Consider the following 23,397-nt stretch of genomic DNA (forward strand, 5'->3'; position numbering starts at 1 on the left):
CAAAAAGAAAAGAACTTCCTGTGGAGCATACAACAGCTGATAAGTACTGGAAGGATTAAGATTTTTTAATAGAAGTAATTTACAAATCTGTTTAACTTTCTGGCACCAGTTGATTTAAAAAAAAAATGTTTTCCAGGCGAGTACCTCAAACACCTTTCTTGTTGTTCTGCTGTTTCTTTAATTTCTGTTCACATAGCATATTGTGTACCCCTAAACATACAATCTACAGTAATGTACACCATTACACCTGTATAAAAGTGGCATTTTCACAAAAATGTTGTGTAATAGCCCAATTCTGGCACTATTTTAGTTATGTAAATATTTGACCAATACTAAGTTCAGGTGCATTACCAATCTCTGCAGACCTAGCTCACAAATTTCTGTATTTAATATTATTTCTATCACCTATTGATGTATAAATTAAACTAGAACGTGAAATAAAATGTCTCAATGCAATCAGCATTTGCTTTTACTGTAAATAGAACTAGAACTAATCGGTTGGGACTTATACAGCATTTATCGTCTGAGTTATACTATATACCTGTCATAGTGGTTATATATAGAATATAAATCTGTTTTATATCATTGGGTGGCAGCACTAGCTCATTTATCTTGTGTAGTTTGATCCTGGTTACAGATTTAACTCAAAGTGTAAATGGGTTTATCTATCTACATGTCATGTTAAGATGGGGTAAATAAATAAAATAAAAAAATAGGAAAAAGTGAAAGCTGTCTAATCCGCCATATCATGAAAACCACTGACCGGTAATAGAGGGTGATCTTAATTGCCAGGGGACTACAACAATCGGCTGATCACTGGGGCTGTTTCATCATTACCTTTTTAAAATAAAAGTTGGCCTGGTATTCAGCTCATATCCATAGGTCTGGCTTTTCTTATCCTCTATCTATTTAGGCAAGATAGATGCAAAGTAAATGTATCCCACTGTGTTGGATGACGGATACTGTGTGGTAGCCCTTGGGGGGGGGGGGGGTGTATGGTAGTGGTGGAATGGTATAGGTGTATAAGGGGTTAATGTTAACCCTAGCGTTCGTGACACCAATCAATGCTGAATCAATGTTCTGGCCTATCGCCGCCCTTCCCAGTAACGATAGCTGCATAAAATAACTGACGGTCCACAAGATGTTTGAACTTGAACAACTTTTTACTGAAGTGCTTGCAATAACCACGGCACAGTAACAGTCTCATACAAACAGTCCTTAGATTGCTTAGTGACTGGCCATTGTAGTGGACCTTGAGCTAGACAGACAGTCTCTGAATTTAGGGAGAGATTTGCAGATCCGTCCGGATTTATTAGGTCCGGTGATGCTGCAGAGTGTCTGGGAATTGATACACTCTATAATTAGATTGTTCAGCCGTCGCCGCAAGGCTCAGGCCTAACCCGCTGCGACAATTGCTGTACAGGTCTTTCCACGTCAGGAGTACAGGAGGAAGAGAGAGAGAGAAGATGGCCGCCGCTCCCTTATATGGGCAGGGGGCGTGGCGAATCTGATTGGTCCGTACATCTGCCATTCACCATTACATGGTGTAATGGGATTGCTTACGTCACAGGGCCTCCAAAGGTCCTTAAGCTTAATACCATAGAGTTCACCTAGTCACATGACCCGCAGGTCCTGCAACGCTATGGAAACAAGTAACCATTTATTTACATATGTTATTCTATTTACATTAACCTTTGCATAAAATACTAATTTATACACTGGAATAGAGGCGACTAGGGGCAGACTGGATGACAGGGATCCCTACGTCCTAAGGACTCTGGCTATGGGGACCCATACATAAGTACCGTATAGAATGCGGTACTGGGACACCACACTGTATACACACAGACAACACATCGACTTTTGCTTATTCTAGTTGAGGTCCCTGAGGTCAAAGAAAAAGAGATTGGGATTGCATAAGGATGTCAGAGTATGGCTTCCCTCCCATGTAACTGTGTCCAAAAATTCTGAGAGAAGCCTTCTGTAGACTATGTAAGCGATTCATTGCTGACTGCACACACCTTCTTTCATAGACTAATGCTCTGGGCATCACTCAGCTTGGATTGTATGTGCAGGTTAGTAGTTCATCCTCTTGCATTTTCTTGGGGAAAAAAATGAGGACACTATTTTTATTTTGCATTTCTGTTTTTCCATCTTAAAAAATTTGGTGAAAAACTTAAAGGGGTATTCCGGGTAAAAAATATTTTATCCCCTATCCAGAGGATAGGGGATAAGGTGTCTGATTGCGGGGGGCCCGCTGCTGAGACCCCGCACGATCTCCCTGCAGCACCCGCATTCTTTTCGGGTGCTGAATCTCTCCCCCTCCATTCATGTCGATGTCTATGGGAGGGACTGCCGTCACGACCCCTCCCATAGACATGAATGGAGGGGGCTCGGCATGACAGCATGTCCACATAGAATGCGGGTGCTGCAGGGAGATCGCACGGGGTCTCAGCAGCGGGCTCCCTGCAATCATTTGGATAGGGGATAAATATTCTTGCCCAGAATACCCCTTTAAATGTGTAACATGAAGTCGTATTGATCACCTGCTAGAAGAATCCAAAAGAGAAGACTATTTCTAAAACTGTCCAATTTAGGCCATGTTCACATGACTTCAAATGTGTGGAATGTCCGCCTGGAAAACTGGAAAACATTTGGTAGGCACTAGGACCGCTCTGAAATGCGCTCTCTCATAGTCAACAAAATCCACAAAAAGAATAGACTAGTCCTATTCTTTTTGCGGATGCCGGAATCTGGATTTCCACTGCAGAAACATCTGCCGTGCAAATTCCATTGCGTGAACTGTGCAACAGAAACCCATTGAAATCAATGGGACTCGACTGCAGTGAATTGTCCATGCGGAATTCCACCGGACACTCCGCAGTGTGAACATACCCTTAGAAAGAAATTGCCACTGATTTGGAACCCATTTTTTGTATTTTCATAGCTGCTGGATGTGGTTACCTCGCATTGTTGGCTGCCAATTGTTACTAATTACTGTTGTCTTTTATTCTGTGTATATGGCCATGGGATCAATATACCGACCACATATAGGATTGAAATAGGAAGTTAGACATTTAAATACCCAGAGCCAAAAATTATATTTTTTTCCCCTTTTAACCCACGGGTGGACTTGTTGTTCTCTAATAATACATTGTCATACAACATAATAATCTTTATGATGCAGTTTTTAACTTGAAGCTTCTGAAAATTGCTAAACTAGAGACATAACTAAATGTCCTAACATTGAAGACTTCCTAGCCGGCATGTGAATGCTATCTTTATTAAGACCAAGGAGCCATAGTTTAGTGATATGTTTAATATTTGGCTGCTGTTGCTACTCCACAGGAAATACCAAACCTTACACTGTCCAATATTCATTTACATCCCACAAAAATGTCCAGCGTCCCAGCATTTGGTTTATAAATCAAAGTATCCATGACTCTGACACCAACTATGGCAGTCTGTGCTTTCTCACATATCATGCAGTTTGTTACATTCTGCGGTGCTTTTTATATTACTGTACTTCTACTGTAACAGGAAGGAGAGACTATTGGCATTAACCAAATAAGAATAAATGGAATATATGTGACGCTTCACAGAAGGATTTTCCACAATATCATTATAGCATTAAAGAGATCATTTAGTCTTTTATTTTTTTATTTTAATAAATCAGCTGGTAACAGAAAGTTATTTTGCAAATGGCATCTATTTTGGAAATCTCAAGTACTGCAAAGTAGCTGCATGCCCTGAATGTAGTCTGTCATACACAGTGCTCTCCGCTGCCACCTTGGTCCAAAAACATCTCTTTCCCTGGACAGTTCCTGACATGGACAGAGGTGGCAGCAGAAAACACTGTGTATGACTTAAAAAAAATAAAAAATTCCACAACTTCCTCTGGAGCATACAGCAGCGGATACGTACTGGAAGGATTACGATTTTTAAATAGAAGTAATTTTAAAATTTGTATCACTTTATGCCACCAGTTGTCAGCATGCAGTCTTGTGAAATAGTAGTCTTAGGCCCGAATTCTAAAGCTGCCCATTCGTCTTGGCAAAATGGCTCCAGTTTATGCAGTGATTGGTCATCTTGTATGAAGGGCACATTTGAGATTTCCCCAGAGTGGCTCAATAACATTAAAGGGGTACTCCACTGGAAAACTTTTTTTTTTAAATCAATTGGTGCCAGAAAGTTAAACAGATTTGTAAATTACTTCTATTTAAAATCTTAATCCTTCCAGTACTTATCAGATGCTGTATACTACAGAGGAAGTTCTTTTCAGATTTCCTTTCTGTCTAACCATAGTGATCTCTGCAGGTAAATCCCCATAGCAAACCTATACTGCTCTTGGCAGTTCCTAAAATTAACAGAGGTGTCAGCAGAGAGCACTGTGGTCAGACAGAAAGGATATTTAAAAAGAAAATAACTTCCTGTGGAGCATATAGCAGCTGCTAGGTACTGGAAGGATTAAGATTTTTAAATAGAAATAATTTACAAATCTGTTTAACTTTCTTGCACCAGTTGATTACATTTTTTTCCCCAGTGGAGTACCCCTTTAACATCTTAAGGACGCAAGGCGTACCTGTGCGCCTGCTCTCGCGATATAACGCAGGGTCACGCGGTCGATTCCAGTGGCTAACGGGACCCGTGGCTAATACTGGACATCACCAATCGCAATGATGCCCGGTATTAACCCTTTAGATGCGGCGATCAAAGTTGATCTCCGCATCTAAAGTTAAAAAAAACCAAAAAACATTCCTGGCAGCTCAGTCAGGCTGATTGGGATCCCTACCTTCCGATCGTCGTTTAATTGCTCCATGCCTGAGATCTAGGCTGCAGCAATCGAGTGCCAAAAACACTGATCAATGCAATACTATGGCATAGCATTTATCAGTGTCCGCAATCAGACTATTACATGTTATAGTCCCCTAAAAAAAAAAAAAAAAGTTAATAAATGTGATGTAACCCCTTCCCTAATAAAAGTTTGAATCCCCTCCCTTTTCCCATAAAAAAAAAAAACAACTTTGTAAATAAAAATAAATATAAACATATGTGGTATTGCCTCGTGCCTAAATGTATTGTTCATTAAACCGCACAGTAAATGACGTTCACTTTAAAAAAAAATATTCGTAAATGTAGTTATGATTTTTACCAGAAGTAAAACAAAATCAAACCTATATAATTAGGGAATCATTTTAATTGCATAAACCTACAGAATAAAGATAAGGTGTCATTTGTACTGAAAAATGCACTGCGTAGAAACGGAAGCCCCCAAAATTACTGAATGAAGTTGTTGTTTTTTTTTAAATGTTGTCCCCCATATATATATATATAATATATATATATATATATATATATATATATATATATATATATATATATATATATATATATATATATATATATATATATATATATATATATATATATATATATATATATATATATAGGGGACAACATTTAAAAAAAAACAACAACTTCATTCAGTAATTTTGGGGGCTTCCGTTTCTACGCAGTGCATTTTTCAGTACAAATGACACCTTATCTTTATTCTGTAGGTTTATGCAATTAAAATGATTCCCTAATTATATAGGTTTGATTTTGTTTTACTTCTGGTAAAAATCATAACTACATTTACGAATATTTTTTTTTTTTAAGTGTACGTCATTTACTGTGCGGTTTAATGAACAATATATTTTACCCAAAAAATCTATGGTGAAAAAAAAAATAAAACCATAATATATTTATATTTATATATATATATATATATATATATATATATATATATATATATATATATATATATATATATATATATATATATATATATATATATATATATATATATATATATATATATATATATATATATATATATATTTTATTGTTTTATTTTTTTTTTTCACCATAGATTTTTTGGATAAAATGACTGTCATTGCAAAGTAGAAAACAAGCCATTATATGGGTCTGTAGGTGCAAAATTGAAAGGGTTATGATTTTTAAAAGGTAAGGAGGAAAAAACGAAAGTGCAAAAAAAAGGGGAAAATGCTCAGTCCTTAAGGGGTTAAGGCCAGGAGACTATGATACCCACTCCAGAACCTTAAAGGGGTATTCCAGGATTTTTTTGTATTTGACTATGCTACAAGGGCTCTAAAGTTATTGTAGTTGACAGTATAGTGTCTGTACCTGTGTGTGACGGTTTTCTCACAATTCTTCTGTGATTTTAACCCCAATATTTATTTTTACCAGCATACAAAATGACTGTTGTTTCAGATTTTTTTTTTCAATGGGTGGGGTGGCTGATGTGTGGGAGGGAGGAAAATGGAATTGTGGGATTTGTAGTCAAAAAAAGAAAATTGAAACAGGAATTACCAGTTCACAAAAAGCGAGCCACAGTGTTATGGTAATCTCGCAGCATAGCCATTTAGCCCCAAGACAAGGGCAGATCCTTCCTAAGCATTTCCATTACTGTCTGCCAGGTACGTACTTAAATTACCTTATGCTGGATAACTCCTTTAAAGGGGTTATTCAGGAAAAAAAATATATATATATATCAACTGGCTCCAGAAAGTTAAACAGATTTGTAAATTACTTCTATTAAAAAATCTTAATCCTCTCAGTACTTATGAGCTTCTGAAGTTGAGCTGTTCTTTTCTAAGTGCTCTCTGATGACACGTGTCTCGGGAAGCGCCCAGTTTAGAAACAAATCCCCATAGCAAACCTCTTCTACTCTGTGCAGTTCCAGAGACAACCAGAGATGTCAGCAGAGAGCACTGTTGCCAGACAGAAAATAACTCCACTTCAGCAGCTGATAATTATTTAAATGATTAAGATTTTTTAATAGAAGTAATTTACAAATCTGTTTAACTTTCTGGAGCCAGTTGATATAAAAAAAAAGTTTTTTCCTGGAATACCCCTTTAACCTTTTTCTGTTTAACCTCTGGAGGGTCAACTTGGTCTTGTGCTAAGGGTTATTGTTGTGCTGCATAGTCCAAAAGCATCCCATGTGCAGCTATCATGCAGAAGAATGCTATATCTGTCTGCCAGTCTTCACAGTGTGGGCTGTATTCTTTTTGCTATAGGCGCTGTTAACCCCTCTCCAAACATAGGGGGAGATTTATGAAAAACTGAGTAGAGGAAGAGTGGTGCAGTTTCCCACGGCAACCAATCAGATTGCTTCTTTCATTTTTAACCCCTTAAGGACCCAGCCCATTTTCACCTTAAGGACCCAAGCATTTTTTGCAAAAGCATTAGTAACTCTGGGATGCTTTTACTTTTCCTTCTGATTCCGAGAGTTTTTTTTCATGACATATTCTACTTTGTTAGTGGTAAATTTTTGTCGATACTTGCATAATTTCTTGGTGAAAAATTCCAAAATTTGATAAATTTGAAAATTCTCTGCTTATAAGGAAAATGGACATCCCAAATAAAATGTATATATTGATTCACATATATAATATGTCTACTTTATATTTGCATCATAAAGTTGACATGTTTTTACTTTTGGAAGACATCAGAGGGCTTCAAAGTTCAGCAGCAATTTGCCAATTTTTCACAACATTTTCAAAATTGGAATTTTTCAGGGACCAGTTTTTTTAAGTGGATTTGAGGGGCCTTCATATTAGAAATGCCCCACAAATGACCCCATTATAAAAACTGCACCCCTCAAAGTATTCAAAATGACATTCAGAAAGTGTATTAACCCTTTAGGTGTTTCACAGGAATAGCAGCAAAGTGAAGGAGAAAATTCAAAATCTTCACTTTTTACACTCTCATGTTCTTGTAGACCCAGTTTTTGAATTTTTACATGGGGTAACCCAATTTGTAACCCAATTTCTCTCTGATTTTCCCCAAGAGTCTGCACTGAATTTCTCTCTGATTTTCCCCAAGAGTCTGCACTGAATGACTGCTACTGCCGCCGACTCTGGGAACCCCTGCTCCACTACCTCTCGGGCAGGTAGGCTGCCGCGAAGCAGGTGGTCTACCCCAGGCACGTTTGGCTACAGACTTCCCACTGCTGCCACCCTACTGACTTCCAACCATGCTACCACTTTGCTGGCCCAGCTGCTGCCTCACTTGCAACCTGCCACCCTCTTCTGATAATGATGATGATGCTCCTTCTGCACCCGGCTCCCAAGTGCGATCAGCTTCATCATCATAGTTGTGTCTGCACATCACTGATGTCATCCTCAAGTTCCTCAGCTGTGTCGGTTTCAGGAGCCTGAATGCTCACAACACCACCTCCCACGCCACTCTCCTCATCACTACTTGCCCGCCTAGCAGAGGAAGCGGTGGATGTCTTCTCCACATCTTGGCTGGGCAGTAGCTGCTGACTGTCCTCTAGTTGATCGTCCTTGCTGTATAGTGGAGCTGAACCAACAGCAAACAATACCTCTCTGTGTGAGGGAACAGCATAGGACAGACAGTTGGAGGACAGGGACTGCTCCAAGGCCATGCCAACTGTGGGTTGAGTCTAAGGAACCCACAGACTGTTGAATGGCGTGTCAGATGTCACTTGTGATGAAGTGGATGATCGCGTTGACCAATCGGTGACTGCTGCTGGGTTGCTGGTCGAGACACGACTGGTAGCTGACACCGGGAAGTCAGACCTCTCGCTGTGACTATTGCTGCCACGCACCCCTACTCTACTGCGACCTCCGCCTGCACCTGCAAAATTTAGGCTTCTGCCACTCCTCCTGTGCACGGCCTGGCACTTCTCTGCTTGACATACTTGTAGAACAGTGGTGTGCGTCTATATTTTACTTTTTATAGAGAAATAAGCTATACTGCTGCAACAGAGACTTGCGGAACACTCACTGTGTGTATATATCCCTGCTTTTACACTAACAGGCCACTATACGCTTGAAACAAAAAACACTGTCAACAGCGGAGTGCATGTGTATTTAACTTTACGTGTAATGCGCCCCAGTACGGTTGCACCAGAAATGAGCATAACAATCTAGTGCATAATTCCTTCTGCTCTTTTACACTTACTACCACCTCTTAGGTTTAACGAGAAAAAATTGTGGAGTGCATATATATATATATATTTCACTTTTTTTTAGAGTAAAACACCCCAGAACCGTTGGAACAGAAAAAAGCGTTTCTCGCTCGGTGTCTCTCTCGGTGTGTCTCTCTCTGCCTCTCTCTCTCTCTGCCTCTCTCTCTCTCTGCCTCTCTCTCTCTCTCTCTCTCTCTGCCTCTCTCTCTGCCTCTCGCTCTCTCTCTGCCTCTCTCGCTCTCTCTCTGCCTCTCTCTCTCTCTCTCTCTCTCTCTCTCTCTGCCTCTCTCTCTCTCTCTGCCTTTCTCTCTCTCTCTCGCTCTCTCTCGCTCTCTCTCTGCCTCTCTCTCTGCCTCTCTCTCGCTCTCTCTCTGCCTCTCTCTCGCTCTCTCTCTGCCTCTCTCGCTCTCTCTCTGCCTCTCTCTCGCTCTCTCTCTCTCTGCCTCTCTCTCGCTCTCTCTCTGCCTCTCTCGCTCTCTCTCTGCCTCTCTCTCGCTCTCTCTCTCTCTGCCTCTCTGCCTCTCTCTCTCTCTCTCTGCCTCTCTCTCTCTCTCTCTCTCTCTCTCTCTCTCTCTCTCTCTCTCTCTGCCTCTCTCTCTCTCTCTCTCGCTCTCTCTCTGCCTCTCTCTCGCTCTCTCTCTGCCTCTCTCTCGCTCTCTCTCTGCCTCTCTCTCTCTCTCTGCCTCTCTGTCTCTCTCTCTCTCTCTCTCTCTCTCTCTCTCTCTCTGCCTCTCTCTCGCTCTCTCTCTCTCTCTCGCTCTCTCTCTCTCTCTCGCTCTCTCTCTGCCTCTCTCTCGCTCTCTCTCTCTCTGCCTCTCTCTCGCTCTCTCTCTCTCTGCCTCTCTCTCGCTCTCTCTCTCTCTGCCTCTCTCTCTCTCTCTGCCTCTCTCTCTCTGCCTCTCTCTCTCTCTACCTCTCTCTCTCTCTCTCTCTGCCTCTCTCTCTCTCTGCTGCTCTCTCTCTCTCTCTCTCTCTGCCTCTCTCTCTCTCTGCCTCTCTCTCTGTCTCTCTCTCTGTCTCGCACTCATGCGTCTATTTCCCAAAGACAACCTCTGAATGTGATGCTGAGCATGTGCACTCAACCTATTTGGTGGACCACAGCACGGCCTTTTCTGAATGGAACCTGGTCTGTGAAACAGCTGTATGGTCTTGCCCACCGTGCTCGGTTTTAGGGTCTTGGCAACCTTCTTATAGCCTAGGCCATCTGTATGTAGAGCAACAATCCTTCTATTAAAAAATCTTAATCCTTCCCATACTTTTTAGGGGCTGTATACTAAAGAGAAATCCAAGAAAGAAATGCATTTCCTCTGATGTCATGACCACAGTGCTCTCTGCTGACCTCTGCTGTCCATTTTAGGAACTGTCCAGAGCAGGAGAAAATCCCCATAGCAAACATATGATGCTCTGGACAGTTCCTAAAATGGTCAGCAGAGAGCACTGTGGTCATGATATCAGAGGAAATGCATTTCTTTTGTGAATTTCTCTTTTAGTATACAGCCCCTAAAAAGTACTGGAGGGATTAAGATTTTTTAATAGAAGTGATTTACAAATCTGTTTTAACTTTCGGGCACCAGTTGATTTAAAAAAAAAAAAAAAAAGACCTTGACATTACAAATCGCATGAAACCAGGGAGGGAAAAAGGGCTAATTGGGCTCAATGTGGACATTTCCACTTAGGGGTGTACTCTCTTTTGTTGCCAAGGTTTCGACATTCATGGCTGTGTGGTGTTGTTATTTTGAAGGGACACAACATTAACCCCTTCCCGAAAATGGACATTCATAAACGTCCAATACATTTTCTATTACAGTGTCCGTTGGCATGGTGATAGAAACGTCATCGCAGCTGTTCTGAACAGCTGACCGATGACACTATGCAGCTGGGGACCAATGAGAATGGTCCCCTGCTGCTGATCGTTGTCATTAGTCAGCCAGTTAGTGACTGACTAATGAAAAGGACTTGCGGGGTTTCGGGCTGATCGGGTCTCTCGGAAAATAGGGATGATTGGAGCTGTCAGAGACACCTCCGATCATCCTGAGGGATAGGAGCGAGGTCAAACTGACCAATGGCAGGAGGGGGCGGGAGGTCAAAGTTGAAATCCCCGCTCTGCGCGCCCCTGGATGTCGAGGCAGAGTTGGGGTAAGATGGCGGAGGGTGCCGGGACCGAGGATTGCAGCGGAACCGGCGGCAGGATCGGGACAGGCAGCGGCAGGACCGGCGGAGGCAGCAATAAAGATCAGCGGTAAGCGATCTTTACTGCAGCCTTCCAGGAGTTGCCAAACTACAACTCCCAGCAACCCCAGACAGCCAAAGGCTGTCTGGGCATGATGGGAGTTGTAGTTTTGCAACATCTGGAGGGCCACAGTTTGGAGACCACTGTGCAGTGGTGTCCAAACTGTAGCCCTTCCAGATGTTGCAAAACTACAACTCCCAGCATTCCCAGATAGTCCATGCATGCTGGGAGTTGTAGTTCTGTAACATCTGGCCCTTCAGATGTTGCAGAAATAATGTAACATTTGGGGGGGAAGCCAGTATTTTAGTGAAAAAATAAAACCTTAATTTACGCATCCAAATTTAACAAAAAGTCGTCAAAAATCTGTGGGGTGTGAAGGTTCACTGTACCCCTTGTTACGTTCCTTGAGGGGTGTAGTTTCCAAAATAGTATGCCATGTGTTTTTTTTTTTTTTTTTTTTTTTTTTTTATTTATTTATTTTTACTGTTCTGGCACCATAGGGGTTTGAATTTTCTCCTTCACTTTGCTGCTATTCCTGTGAAACACCTAAAGGGTTAACACACTTACTGAATGTGCAGTGCACTGATGCAGTTTTTATAATGGGGTCAATTATGGGGTATTTCTAATATGAAGGCCCTTCAAATCCACTTCAAAACTGAACTGGTCCCTGAAAAATTCCGATTTTTAAAATTTTGAGAAAAATTGGAAAATTGCTGCTATACTTTGAAGCCCTCTGATGTCTTCCAAAAGTAAAAACATGTCAACTTTATGATGCAAATATAAAGTAGACATATTGTATATGTGAATCAATATATAATTTATTTGGAATGTCTATTTTCTTTACAAGCAGAAAGTTTCAAAGTTAGAAAAATACCAAATTTTTCATGAAATTTTTGAATTTTTCACCAAGAAATGAAGTATCGACGAAAATTTACCACTATGTTAAAGTACAATATGTCACGGAAAAAAAACAATCTCTGAATCAAATTCATAAGTAAAAGCATCCCAGAGTTATTAATGCTTAAAGTGACTGTGTTCAGATGTGCAAGAAATGCTCTGGTCCTTAGGTGAAAATGGGCTTGGTCCTTAAGGGGTTAAATCTTGCTATACAGGCTTTGCACTCACTGCTTTCCACTGTAGCAGGGTGTCTCACTTATTTGAGATGCTATACTTACAGATACATGGTGAATTTACTTCTTGCTGAGTGGCAGGGAAACAAGGATATTTCAGCAGAGCAACGTCCTATTCAACACAATAGACTCGAACTGTAAGTATGACCTATTCATTGGCTATTGTGGAGCCTTGACAATTCAGTGTTGTGGAAACTTGAAATTTTCCTGTAAAAAAAAAATATAAATATATATATATATATATATATATATATATATATATATATATATTATGCTTCGTAATAGGAGTATGGAGGAGTAAGCCTGATATGTGTAGGGGATTTTCTTCCAGCGTAATCTCATTCTAATTATTTCTAGAAATGTTTACATACATATGTTATTGTTATTGCTAGGTCTTTTATGAGCAGTATCATTTCTCGTGGTGCTCCAGATGTGCAGTGGCTATTAGTAATCTTACTGTATGATCCTCCTCAGGCCTCCTTCACACACAGGTTTTTGTTGTTTTTATCTTTTCGTTTTAATTTTTGTTGAAAAACGACAAATTTAATGCATTTATTACAAGTGTTGCTTTTTGTATTTAAATATTGCTGAGACATCCGGACTAGAGATGAGCGAACTTACAGTAAATTCGATTCGTCACGAACTTCTCGGCTCGGCGGTTGCTGACCCTGCATAAATGAGTTCAGCTTTCTGGTGCTCCAGTGGGCTGGAGACTCTTTCCTAGGACTGTATCCACCTTTTCTAGCCCACTGGATCACCTGAAAGCTGAACTAATTTATGCAGGCTAAAGTCAGCAACCGCCGAGCCGAGAAGTTCGTGACAAATCGAATTTACTGTAAGTTCGCTCATCTCTAATCAGGACCTCTACCGATCACAACTTCTGATATGTCACTATGACATGTCAGAAATTAAATTCATGGGTACAATGTTTTTTTTTTTTTTTTTTCTTCTGGTGTTTATGTCCTATAGAGAAGCCCATGGGAAAGGGCTTGGAAAAAAAACACCACATACAAAAAAACATTGCTTTTAGTGTGTTCCCAATTCCAAATTTTATTATTGACTTTTAAGGATCATCAGGCCATCAGGAAAAACTGCACATAAAAGCACATCGTTTTCCAAAAAACACTGTGAAACCACCCTGACTCTTCCTGCTCCCAGAAGCGGATCTCTAGGGCCACGTCTACTGTTTGTGTACTTTTAGCATGGCTTTGGGCTAGGTATGAGTACATAGAACTCTTGTGTATCCCCACCACCTACTGGATCTTCCACCTTCCCACTTCCTCTGGCCTTTAAATCTGTGAGCTGTCTAGAGAAATAAATTCGATGGAATGAAAAATATTTCCTCAATCTAATTTCCCCTTTTAAAGTGAAGGAAAGGTAGTCGGACAGTGTTTCTTATGTAAACCGAAGCTGTGTAAACTACAATCTGTCAATCACTGCACATTCCTAGTTTTTGGAGGAAATGGTAAGGTGTTAGACTAAAATATACTCTCTTTCTTGTGCCTGGTTCTCAGTCCAAGCTCACAGTGTTACTTTTACCTCTTAGAAGGGTTATTTTGTACTTGCTAAGATTCTTGATTCAGGTCGCTGGTCAGCCATGAATGTTACATGGACTTTGTAATAAAATGAAAATGACGCTTACCGTATATACTCGAAAATAAGCCAAGGCCCCTAATTTCACCCCAAAAACCCAGGAAAAGTTATTGACTCGACTATAAGCCTAGGGTGGGAAATACATCATCCCCCCCCCCATCATCATCCAGACCCCCATCATTAACACCCCCGTCATCATCACCCTATCATCACCCTTTCATCATCCAGACCCCCGTCATCATCACCCTGTCATCATTCCCTCCCCCCCTTCATCATCACCGCCTGTCAATCCCTTCAATCAATGGTCTTCAACCTGCGGACCTCCAGATGTTGCAAATCTACAACTCCCAGCATGCCCGGACAGCCATCGGCTGTCTGGGCATGCTGGGAGTTGTAGTATTGAAACATCTGGAGGTCCGCAGGTTGAAGACCACTTCTGCCTTCGTCATCATCCAGATCCCCCCTTTAGTTTTCTACTCCCCTCGGTGGGAAGGAAGGGTGAGCTGGTCCGGGCCATCTATACTGCAGGGACCGTCCGGTGGGGAGGGTTAGTCGTTCCGGGCTGTCCATCTTCACCGGGAGGCCCTCTTCTCCGCTTCGGGCCAGCCCCGAACTAGTGACGTTGCCTTGACGACGACACACAGGGCCGTTCATGTGCAGGGACGTCCCTGTGCGTCGTCAAGGCAACGTCACTAGTCCGGGGCTGGCCCGGAGTGGAGAAGAGGGCCTCCCGGTGGAGATGGACAGCCCGGAACGACTAACCCTCCCCACCGGACGGTCCCTGTAGCATAGATGGCCTGGACCAGCTCACCCTTCATTCCCACCGAGGGGAGGGGAGTAGAAATGTAAATGGGGGGGTCTGGATGATGACAAAGGCCACAGTGGTCTTCAACCTGCGGACCTCCAGATGTTTCAAAACTACAACTCCCAGCATGCCCGGACAGCCGATGGCTGTCCGGGCATGCTGGGAGTTCTAGTTTTACAACATCTGGAGGTCCACAGGTTGAAGATCACTGAGAAGGGATTGACAGGCAGAGAGTTCACTCGAGTGTAAATCGTGCTGAAAAACTCTGCTTTTACTCAAGTATATACGGTAATTGGTTTACATTTTATAGTGGGTTTCTTAATTTTGTCTGATTTTTATTTTAATGTGTTTTAAAGCCTTTTTCAGAAATTTTTATTACACCCAGTGCTGTCTTTCCAGATACATTCTTACATTTTGGTGCTCTGTTTTTTTTTTTTTTTTCCTGATACACCACAGAACATCACAGAGCTTTTGTATCACATTACAATGCGAACAGCACACACCAGACAAAGGAAAGAAACATTGATTCCATGGAATCAGTAGCATGTTATGAAAGCCTCTAAAAGTAAAGGCCTTGTCTGTAGAAGTATAACAAAGTACAGTCATATAAGGCTGGGTTCCCACTGCATCTTTCCTTTTGGAAACATATGATCAACAATATGCAACAGAAATTCTGAGGGTATGCTTGGATTTTTACTGCTTACTTTCATTTTTATAGTGTAAATTGTCATGCTTCTGGATTCAGAGGGGCTAAATCCTGGTTTTCCAATAAATTTTCAGTGCAAAAGAAATTTATTTTACTTGTGGTCAAGTTACATGTACCGTGAGTGGAATGTACCACTGGGTGAACAAGTTGGGTGCTTGGTTACCTTACATACCGAAGCCCTCCTCCCCCCTATTACTTTATTTGGTGAGGCGGCCAGCTCTAGAAAGAGTCCTGGTTGTTACAGATTTCTTCCATTGAGAATAAGAATTAAGGATGCCACTGTGCTCTTGGGAACATTTTAAGTTCAGTTGCAAATTATTATTTTTTTTTTGTGAACTGGTCCAGTGTGGAAACAGACAATTTTGTACCCAGCGGCAGTTTTTCACTGCCATCAGGGTACCACTCCATTGGTTGGATGCAGAGTGTCTGGCCCACAGACTATAAGGCGGTAAGGAGTGATGCACAGCATCACTACATACCTCCGCCGGCTATATAGTATACATAGGTACATGCATGTATACTATAGTGCACCCATGTATCCTATACAGGAGCCAGGACTCCCGTCACTATACTGACTGGAGTCCCTGCTCCTAGCGAGGCTGAGCTGTGCCTGTACAGCTGATGAGCAGGAGATATACATCGTATATCTCCTGTCCAGTATGAATATACCGTAAAATAGCGGTGTAAATGGCGGGACCATGGGTGTTGCGGTGTGAGTGGTGAGATCTGATGTTATTAACCCCGGGTGTCGGATGGTATTAACCTCTATGTGTTCGTGACGCCAGTGTGGTTTTCGGGTTCCGATGCACCACACGCCTGGATTCTCTGCTATCCCATGGGCTTGTAGTTAATAAAGTTCACAACCAGTTAGGGGTAAACTGAGGCTTTACTGAGTAGGAGACAGGTGTAATTATCTTCACAGCTAAGGCCAGATTTCCCAGAGAGGTGGCCAGGACACAGAGGACCTCGCAGCTTGCTGGACCAATACTTGTAATATACTTGACTTTGACTTGTAATTAGACTTGACTTGACTATGTGCAGGACTGGACTATTTGTAGTGACAGCAGACATAGACTTGAAACTTACTGGAGAGATTGCCGGCGACGTCCTTATGTGTTGGGTGAAGGGCTCCATAAGTAAGACAAAAAGTAGGGGGGAAAGCGGGCACCCCTGCAGTATACCATTAATGAGGGTGAACTGGTTAGAAACTGCTCCCATACTCAACACTCTAGCAGTGGGATTGGAGTAAAGTGCCATAATGGCTTGTTCAAATTTAGGTGGAAATTTAAACTTCTGCAAGACCTGACGCAAGTAACCCCAGTGTATCCGATCGAACGCCTTCTCCGCATCCAATGAAAGGAGCAGAGAAGGCGTTCGATCGGCACACACCTTAGCAATAAGGTCAAGGAAACGTCTGCTGGCATCTAATGTCTGACGGCCTTTAACAAAACCGACTTGATCTTTAAAAACCAATTCAGGTAGGATCTTGTTAAGCCGGGCCGCCAGAACCATAGCATATAATTTTATATCGCTATTAAGCAACGAGATGGGTCTAAAATTTGCAGTTTTATCTGTTAATTTACCTGCTTTAGGAATGGTAACCACCAGCGCCTCCAGCATCTCAGTAGCGGGGGCACCTGTTGAAACAATAGTATTAATTGACCTAAGTAAATAAAGTGCTAATAATGAGGAAAACTTTTTATAAAAATCATTAGAGACCCCATCAGGGCCAGGAGATTTAGATGGTTTAAGGGAGCGTATACCAGATATTATTTCATCCATGGTAAAGTCAGATGCCAATTCTTCTAATCTGTCCGAGGGAAACTGAGGTAAGGAAATAGAAGAGAGAAAGGAGGAAGTTATTTCCAAGAGATCCCTGCCCCCGGTTTTAGCTGTTATAGAGGAATTTGGAAGGGTTAGCTACTATAAGATAAACCCTACGAAATCCACCCTCCTTGCCTTTAATCTTTCTACAGAGGTTCAGGGATCTATACATAAGGCTTATTCATTTGTTTGGGCAAAGGACCAGATTTCTTATTTGGGTATTGTATTAACCTCCTCCCCTTTTTCAGTGGCTTCAGCAAATTTCTCTCTTCTTAAATCCCAAATAGTGAAAGACATTTCCGGATTTTTGGCACTACCTGTGTCCTGGGCTGGGCGTATAGCGGTGACAAAAATAATTTTGTTACCCAAAATTCTATATTTCTTTCGTAACTTGCCAATTACTATACCTATGCGGTATATTAATGAATTGCAAAGATTAATTTTACAGTTTTTATGGAAAGGCAAGGCCCCTAGGGTTAATGCTCAGTTGTTATATCATTCATTAGAACATGGGGGAATGGGGGGTACCCTGTTTGCGTTTGTATTATTATGCGGTAATATTGGATCATCTAAAAAAAATTATGGTGGCAGAAGGATCCACCAGATTGGGCAGAGATAGAATCTGATGTATTGGGCTTTTCATCTCTACAAAATTTTCTATGGGTTTTTACGGTTTAATTCAGGTTGTCGGGTGCCTGCGATGTATCCCACACTTACAGCTGCCCAAAAAGTCTGGAGTAAATTGGAATGTATTAAAGATATATGCCCACTACGAGTGTCAGACATTCCTCTCTCGGCAATAAGCGACTTTGTAGTTGATATAGATCTTAGCTTATGGATAAAATTGGGTATAACCCATACATCTCAGATTATGGATCAGGCAGGGCTACTTTCATTCTCAGCTATAAGTAATAAATACCTACTCCCTAACAAGGAATTTTATAAATGTTTAAGAATACAACACTTTTTAAGCACTCTTAAGTGGTCTCAGAGCGAAAGCAGAACAAGATATGAGATGTTTTTTTTTTTAAATAGTAAGCGGCTTAATAAAGGAATTTCTATAGCCTATAGGGAGATGGTGCGAACGAAAAAACCATTGCACTATTCATTCCAAACACATTGGGAAGAGGATTTGGGGAAAAAATTTACAGAGGAGCAGTGGAGGTTCACCTTTGATATCCACAAGAAGCGGTCTAGATGTGTTAATCACTTTGAATCCTCTCGGAAATTACTTTACAGGTGGTATTTTACACCTGACAAGCTAGCCAAAATGTATCCACCAGCCCCAAGACATTGTTGGAGGTGTAGTAAGGCAGTTGGCACACTACTCCATATTTGGTGGGAATGTGAACTTATTAGCCCATTTTGGTCCAATTTTAGGGCTTATTTGGAGTATCTGGTCCCTTTTCCTCTGAGTTGGGGGGCCAGAAGTGGCTTTACTTTTTTTAAATTTAGATAGAATACCGACATCTCATTTAACTATTATATATCATGTTCTAACAGTAGCTAGAATCTCCATTGCTCAGCAGTGGAAATCTGCCGAGGTGCCCAATCTATCAACTATAAAAGTTATTGTATACCATAACCTCACGATGGAGGGGCATATAAACAGACGCTTAGGAGTACGAGAGAAGCAATTTGGAAAATGGAATGTTGAGATAGAGGAATATAATTAATATCTTTGCGTTGAGAAATAAGTACGAGTTAAACTACTTACTGTTTCGAAGAGTCTTGGTAAATGATGGGTCTGTGTTTTTGTGTTTGTGAGTCTGTGAGAGTTTGTGTTTGTATGTATATGAGTGGTTATGATGGAGTATATGAAAAAAATAAAAAATAAATAAAAAATAAAAAAACTTACTGGAGAGAGTGAAGCTTTTGTGGCCTCCAGATGCTGATCACTTGCCCTGAGTTCTCTGGTGGTTGCTGCCTCAGCAATTAGATGTTACTCTCAGAAGAGTCTGAGGGAAGAGAGCTAATTGCAATGGCCACACCTTTATATAGTGGACTATAGCTCATTGGTCAAGTCGTGGGTCATAGGTTAAAGCTGGTGCTCTCTGGGAGTAAATGTGACAACCTCCAACATGTCCTTTATACTATCTATACATAGGGATCCTGTCTATGCATTAAAGTGATATACACACCATATAAAACAGGGAGAAAACAAAGGGAGACCCTGCAGGGGAGCCCCCAGGTCACTGAGGGACTCAACCTGACAGGGCCTACAGGTAGTACAGGACCGTGTACCTGTACTGGGAGATTACAGGACTACTTATAAACATATCCCTTAGTGATGCCAGGGCACCGTTAGCCTATACACGGTCCGAGGTGGAGACAGCTGCTCCTGAGCCAAACACGAGGGATAAGAAACACCCCAAAGTCGGGTTACTGATAACTTTCTTTTACTGAGCAGGTGCATATGGTGTTACACACAGTATGGAGCAGAGTAGAAGGGATGCAGTGTAACCAGGGGCGGACTGACTGGCTGGTCCATTTGGACATAGTCCAAGGGCTCAGCCGGGTAAAGAGCCCGCTGCAGCTGCTGAGAATCCAGTATACTTGTCCCGGATCCCCAGTCAGACAAGCACTACTTTTCAGCTGATGTTTTTTTTTTTCTATGTAAATATCTGTGGTGCCTTGGTGGGGTGTAGGGTAGTTGGGGTGTTGCTGTTCGGGATAATAAAGGGCGCTGTTAACCCTTGTCATTCGTGACGCCGGGGTGAGGGTTAAATACTGTAATGTTGCTAGGGCCTATCGCCACCCTTCCCAAGAGCGATAGGTGAATGTGTAATAAATGGATTGTCCGCAACCACTGTTTAACAGAAACTTGCAGGAACTTTTACTAAAGATTTTCTGAAGCAGGCAATAGCAATAACAGTCCAGATAACAGAGTCTATTTCTAGTTGATCAGCGATTGACAGTTGGTTGGTATCAGATAAGCTCAATTTAGCTATTAGAAGATTCCGTAGCATAGATCCGCTGGATTTAGGGGTGCATTTAGGTCCAGTGATCTTGCGGAGAGTAGCGGTGAATGATTGGAGTATAACCGCTTTGGTATAGGCCGAGGCCACAAGGCTTTGGCCAAGAAAACGTACTTGAAAGTTGCGGAGCTCCTACCTCGTTCAGTGACAGCAACTCAAGAGAGGGAATAATGGCCGCAGCTCCCTTTTATATGGGCAGGGGCTGGCCGTTTTTGGATTGGTCCATAACAACTGTCACTCACCGTTACACGGCATTGTGGGTGAACATGTGACACAAGAACCACCTAAGGTCCTTCAACATACCATAGAGTTCTAAGTAACGGGTCACATGACCCAAGGTCCTGCGACGCCAAACAAGTGAGTAATACAATATACATAGACACAACGATAATGGTTATAAATATTAACTTACAAAGGGGTGACTAGGGGATAACTAGGGAAGCGGACCCTGACAGTCCTAGGGACTCTGACTTTGAGGACCCCCCAAACAAGGCACAGTATGAAATACGGTGCCGGGACACCACATATCCATGCATTGCTCGTGCTCTGCGTATTATTAGCAGAGACAGGCAGCAGCGCAGGGATGAAGGATACCTGATTGATGGCTCCGCTCCCATCACAGGAAGAGGACGGATGCCAGGAGCTGACAGGCCTCTCAGGAACACAGCGCGGCTTTGAGGGTTTCCTGCCTCTCTCCCCCATGACTAGCAGTATACCCTGGGGCTGGGGGGGGGGGGGGGGGTGGGTGGGTATGTAAAGTAGAAGCCCAGTGGGGTCACTTTCCCTCCTCCAGTGTCCACAGGTTACCAACTGGTCGCATTACAAGAACAATGTTTGGGAAAAATTGCAGCAAAAATGGCGCGGTTTTACTGCAATTTTTCTAAATTGCAATAAAATTGCACAATTTTTGCCGCAATTTTTTAATAAATTGTTCTGGTAATGTGACCTGGGGCCACAACATGTGGACACACTGCTTGTTTATCATTAAACCCTTAAGGCAGTGTTTCCCAACCAGGGTGGCTCCAAGGGCTTGTCCGGGCATGCTGGAGGCACCCTGGTTGGGAAACACTGCCTTAAGGGTACATTCACATGTACAGGATCTGCTGCATATTTTTGCTGCATATTTTGTGCAGCTGATTTTGCAACCCATTAGCTTCAATGGGTAGCTAAATCAGCGGCACAAAATATGCAGCAGATCCTGTTCGTGTGAATGTACCCTAAGGACGCAAGTCGTACATGAACGCACTGTGCCTGCTCCCACTGTGTTGTATAAATCATTAGCTGGAACCCTCACCAATCAGGCTGATGTCCGACATTAACCCTTTAGATGCCACTATCAAAGTTGATGGCAGTGTCTAAAAGGGTTAAAACGCAAGTGCTAGTCAGGGAAGCTGATCGGGACAATCAGTCCCAATAAGCTGAGAGGAAGGCTGTAGCTGGCCCTACCTGGCGTTAAATCTGCGCTCCAAGAATATAGGCAGACTGTATAAATAGAATGCCAAAAACACTGATCAATGCTGTGCTATAGTACACGATTGTTCAGTGTTTGCAAACAAAAGGTGACTTGTGACAGTTCCCTATAGTGACAAAAAATGGTGAGAAAACTTTAATATAGGACTCGGCTTTTTCATTTTTGCACTTTGTTCTTTCCTCCTCATCTTCCAAAAAATCGTAATGCTTTCAATTTGCAACCTACAGAACTAATATGAAGGCTTGTTTTTTGAGCCCCCCAATTTTGCTTTGGAATGACCTTTTATATAAATAAAAAAAAAAATAAAAAAGTTCAATCTAAGCAAAATGGTATCGATAAATACTACACATCATGAGCCCTCATACATCCCCATAATTAAGAGTTATAGGGGTAAGAGGATAATTTGAAACATACACATTTTCCTACAAAAAGCTATATATATTTTTTTAAGTAGTAAAATAATACAAAACCTATATAGTGTGGGTATCGTTGTAATAATATCATATTATCATAAAGATAATGGCCCAGATTTATCAACTTGTGTGTTAGAAACATTTTTCCACAGCAACCATTAACAGCTCAGATATCGAGCTCTGGTAAAGTGAAAGCGGAGCTGTGATCTACCTCTGTATGGGGGAATACTGTTGTGTGTGTGTATATAGTGGTTTAATTCAGTACAGTATGGGAATATTATCCAGCTATTGTGTGGTGGTATATATTTCCTCCTTGTATACAGGTATTATTGGTCATGGAAAATGATCCTACCTATATTTCATTTTATTTTGTATGTAGAAGTGGTGCATGAGGAGGGATTTGGGTAGAATAGGGGAGGGGCAGAGGTGTGGGCAGGGGTTGACTGGGGGCCCTTGCTTTATTTGGTCCGGGGGCACTGAGTGTTGTCATGCCGCCCCTGAGTGTAACCCTTGGGAGCCCTGTTGCCTTGCTGGGACTTATGGTGTTTTCCACCCACTTGATTGATATAGACTTTAGTTTTGAGACTGAAAAAGATCCCACACTGACTAGGGTCCTGACAAGGTCCAATCAGTATCACCGCCAGGGCTTAACTTACCGCTGTATGGGGGAACACTTGCAGAATGGCAGGGCTGACTTGAGAAGATATTTTCTGAGTCTTCCCTCAGCATTCTCCACACAAGTCTTCCACCTCCTTTCCACACTAGAGCTCAGCACACACTTAACGCCAACTGGGGCAACTGCCCCCCCCCCCCCCCCCTACACTATATGTGCTATTCAATTTAGGGGTTCCCATTGGGCAGGCAGGGTCACCTGGTTAACACTGCATCTTTCCATCTTAAAGGCACAGTACATAAATAACTTAATACATAGTAAATATTATAAAGTGCCGGAACAAATCAAACATAATAAACATTTTTACAGTAGGCCCAACACCAGAGCAGCAGACATGCTCAAGGAGATCCGCAGCCCACAGGACAGCCTTTGTTGCTGGGACACCACACATGTTTACTGGGCTCCAGCAATGATGTTGAATGTCCGCACGTCAGTACTGCAGCAGTCATAGGTATAGAAATTGCATGACTCTGCAATTACTGTATGATGTTATATGGTGATATTACATTTGAAAAGAACTAGACCATCTTTGCATTAGAACATATTTTAATTAAACAATTGAACCATGTGTGG

At 41.9% G+C, this 23,397-nt stretch overlaps 1 protein-coding gene and 1 long non-coding RNA gene across 5 annotated transcripts in view; one reads left to right on the forward strand and one right to left on the reverse strand.

Moving 5' to 3' along the window:
- KIAA1210 (KIAA1210 ortholog) overlaps positions 1-23,397 on the forward strand; it is a 182,228-nt gene that overhangs the window by 22,619 nt on the left and 136,212 nt on the right. For 2 of the 4 annotated variants that reach the window (XM_056537764.1, XM_056537763.1), the window contains exons 3-4: positions 12,409-12,498; positions 12,754-12,852. The exons of 1 other annotated variant lie outside the window; for it this stretch is intronic. In XM_056537764.1, the coding sequence (XP_056393739.1) occupies positions 12,413-12,498; positions 12,754-12,852 (185 nt within the window). In that variant the 5' untranslated portion in view covers positions 12,409-12,412. The remainder of the gene's footprint in view (positions 1-12,408; positions 12,499-12,753; positions 12,853-23,397) is intronic. One more of the 4 variants, XM_056537765.1, reaches the window with a different exon arrangement.
- Positions 12,467-17,269, reverse strand: LOC130290325 (uncharacterized). The gene is made up of 3 exons (XR_008847567.1): positions 17,229-17,269; positions 17,049-17,102; positions 12,467-12,568 (listed from the first exon to the last, which is right to left on the reverse strand). It is a non-coding gene; the product is annotated as an uncharacterized LOC130290325 (long non-coding RNA).

This window comes from Hyla sarda, chromosome 9, assembly GCF_029499605.1.
Source record: "Hyla sarda isolate aHylSar1 chromosome 9, aHylSar1.hap1, whole genome shotgun sequence".
In the NCBI taxonomy this organism is placed as follows: Eukaryota; Metazoa; Chordata; class Amphibia; order Anura; family Hylidae; genus Hyla; species Hyla sarda.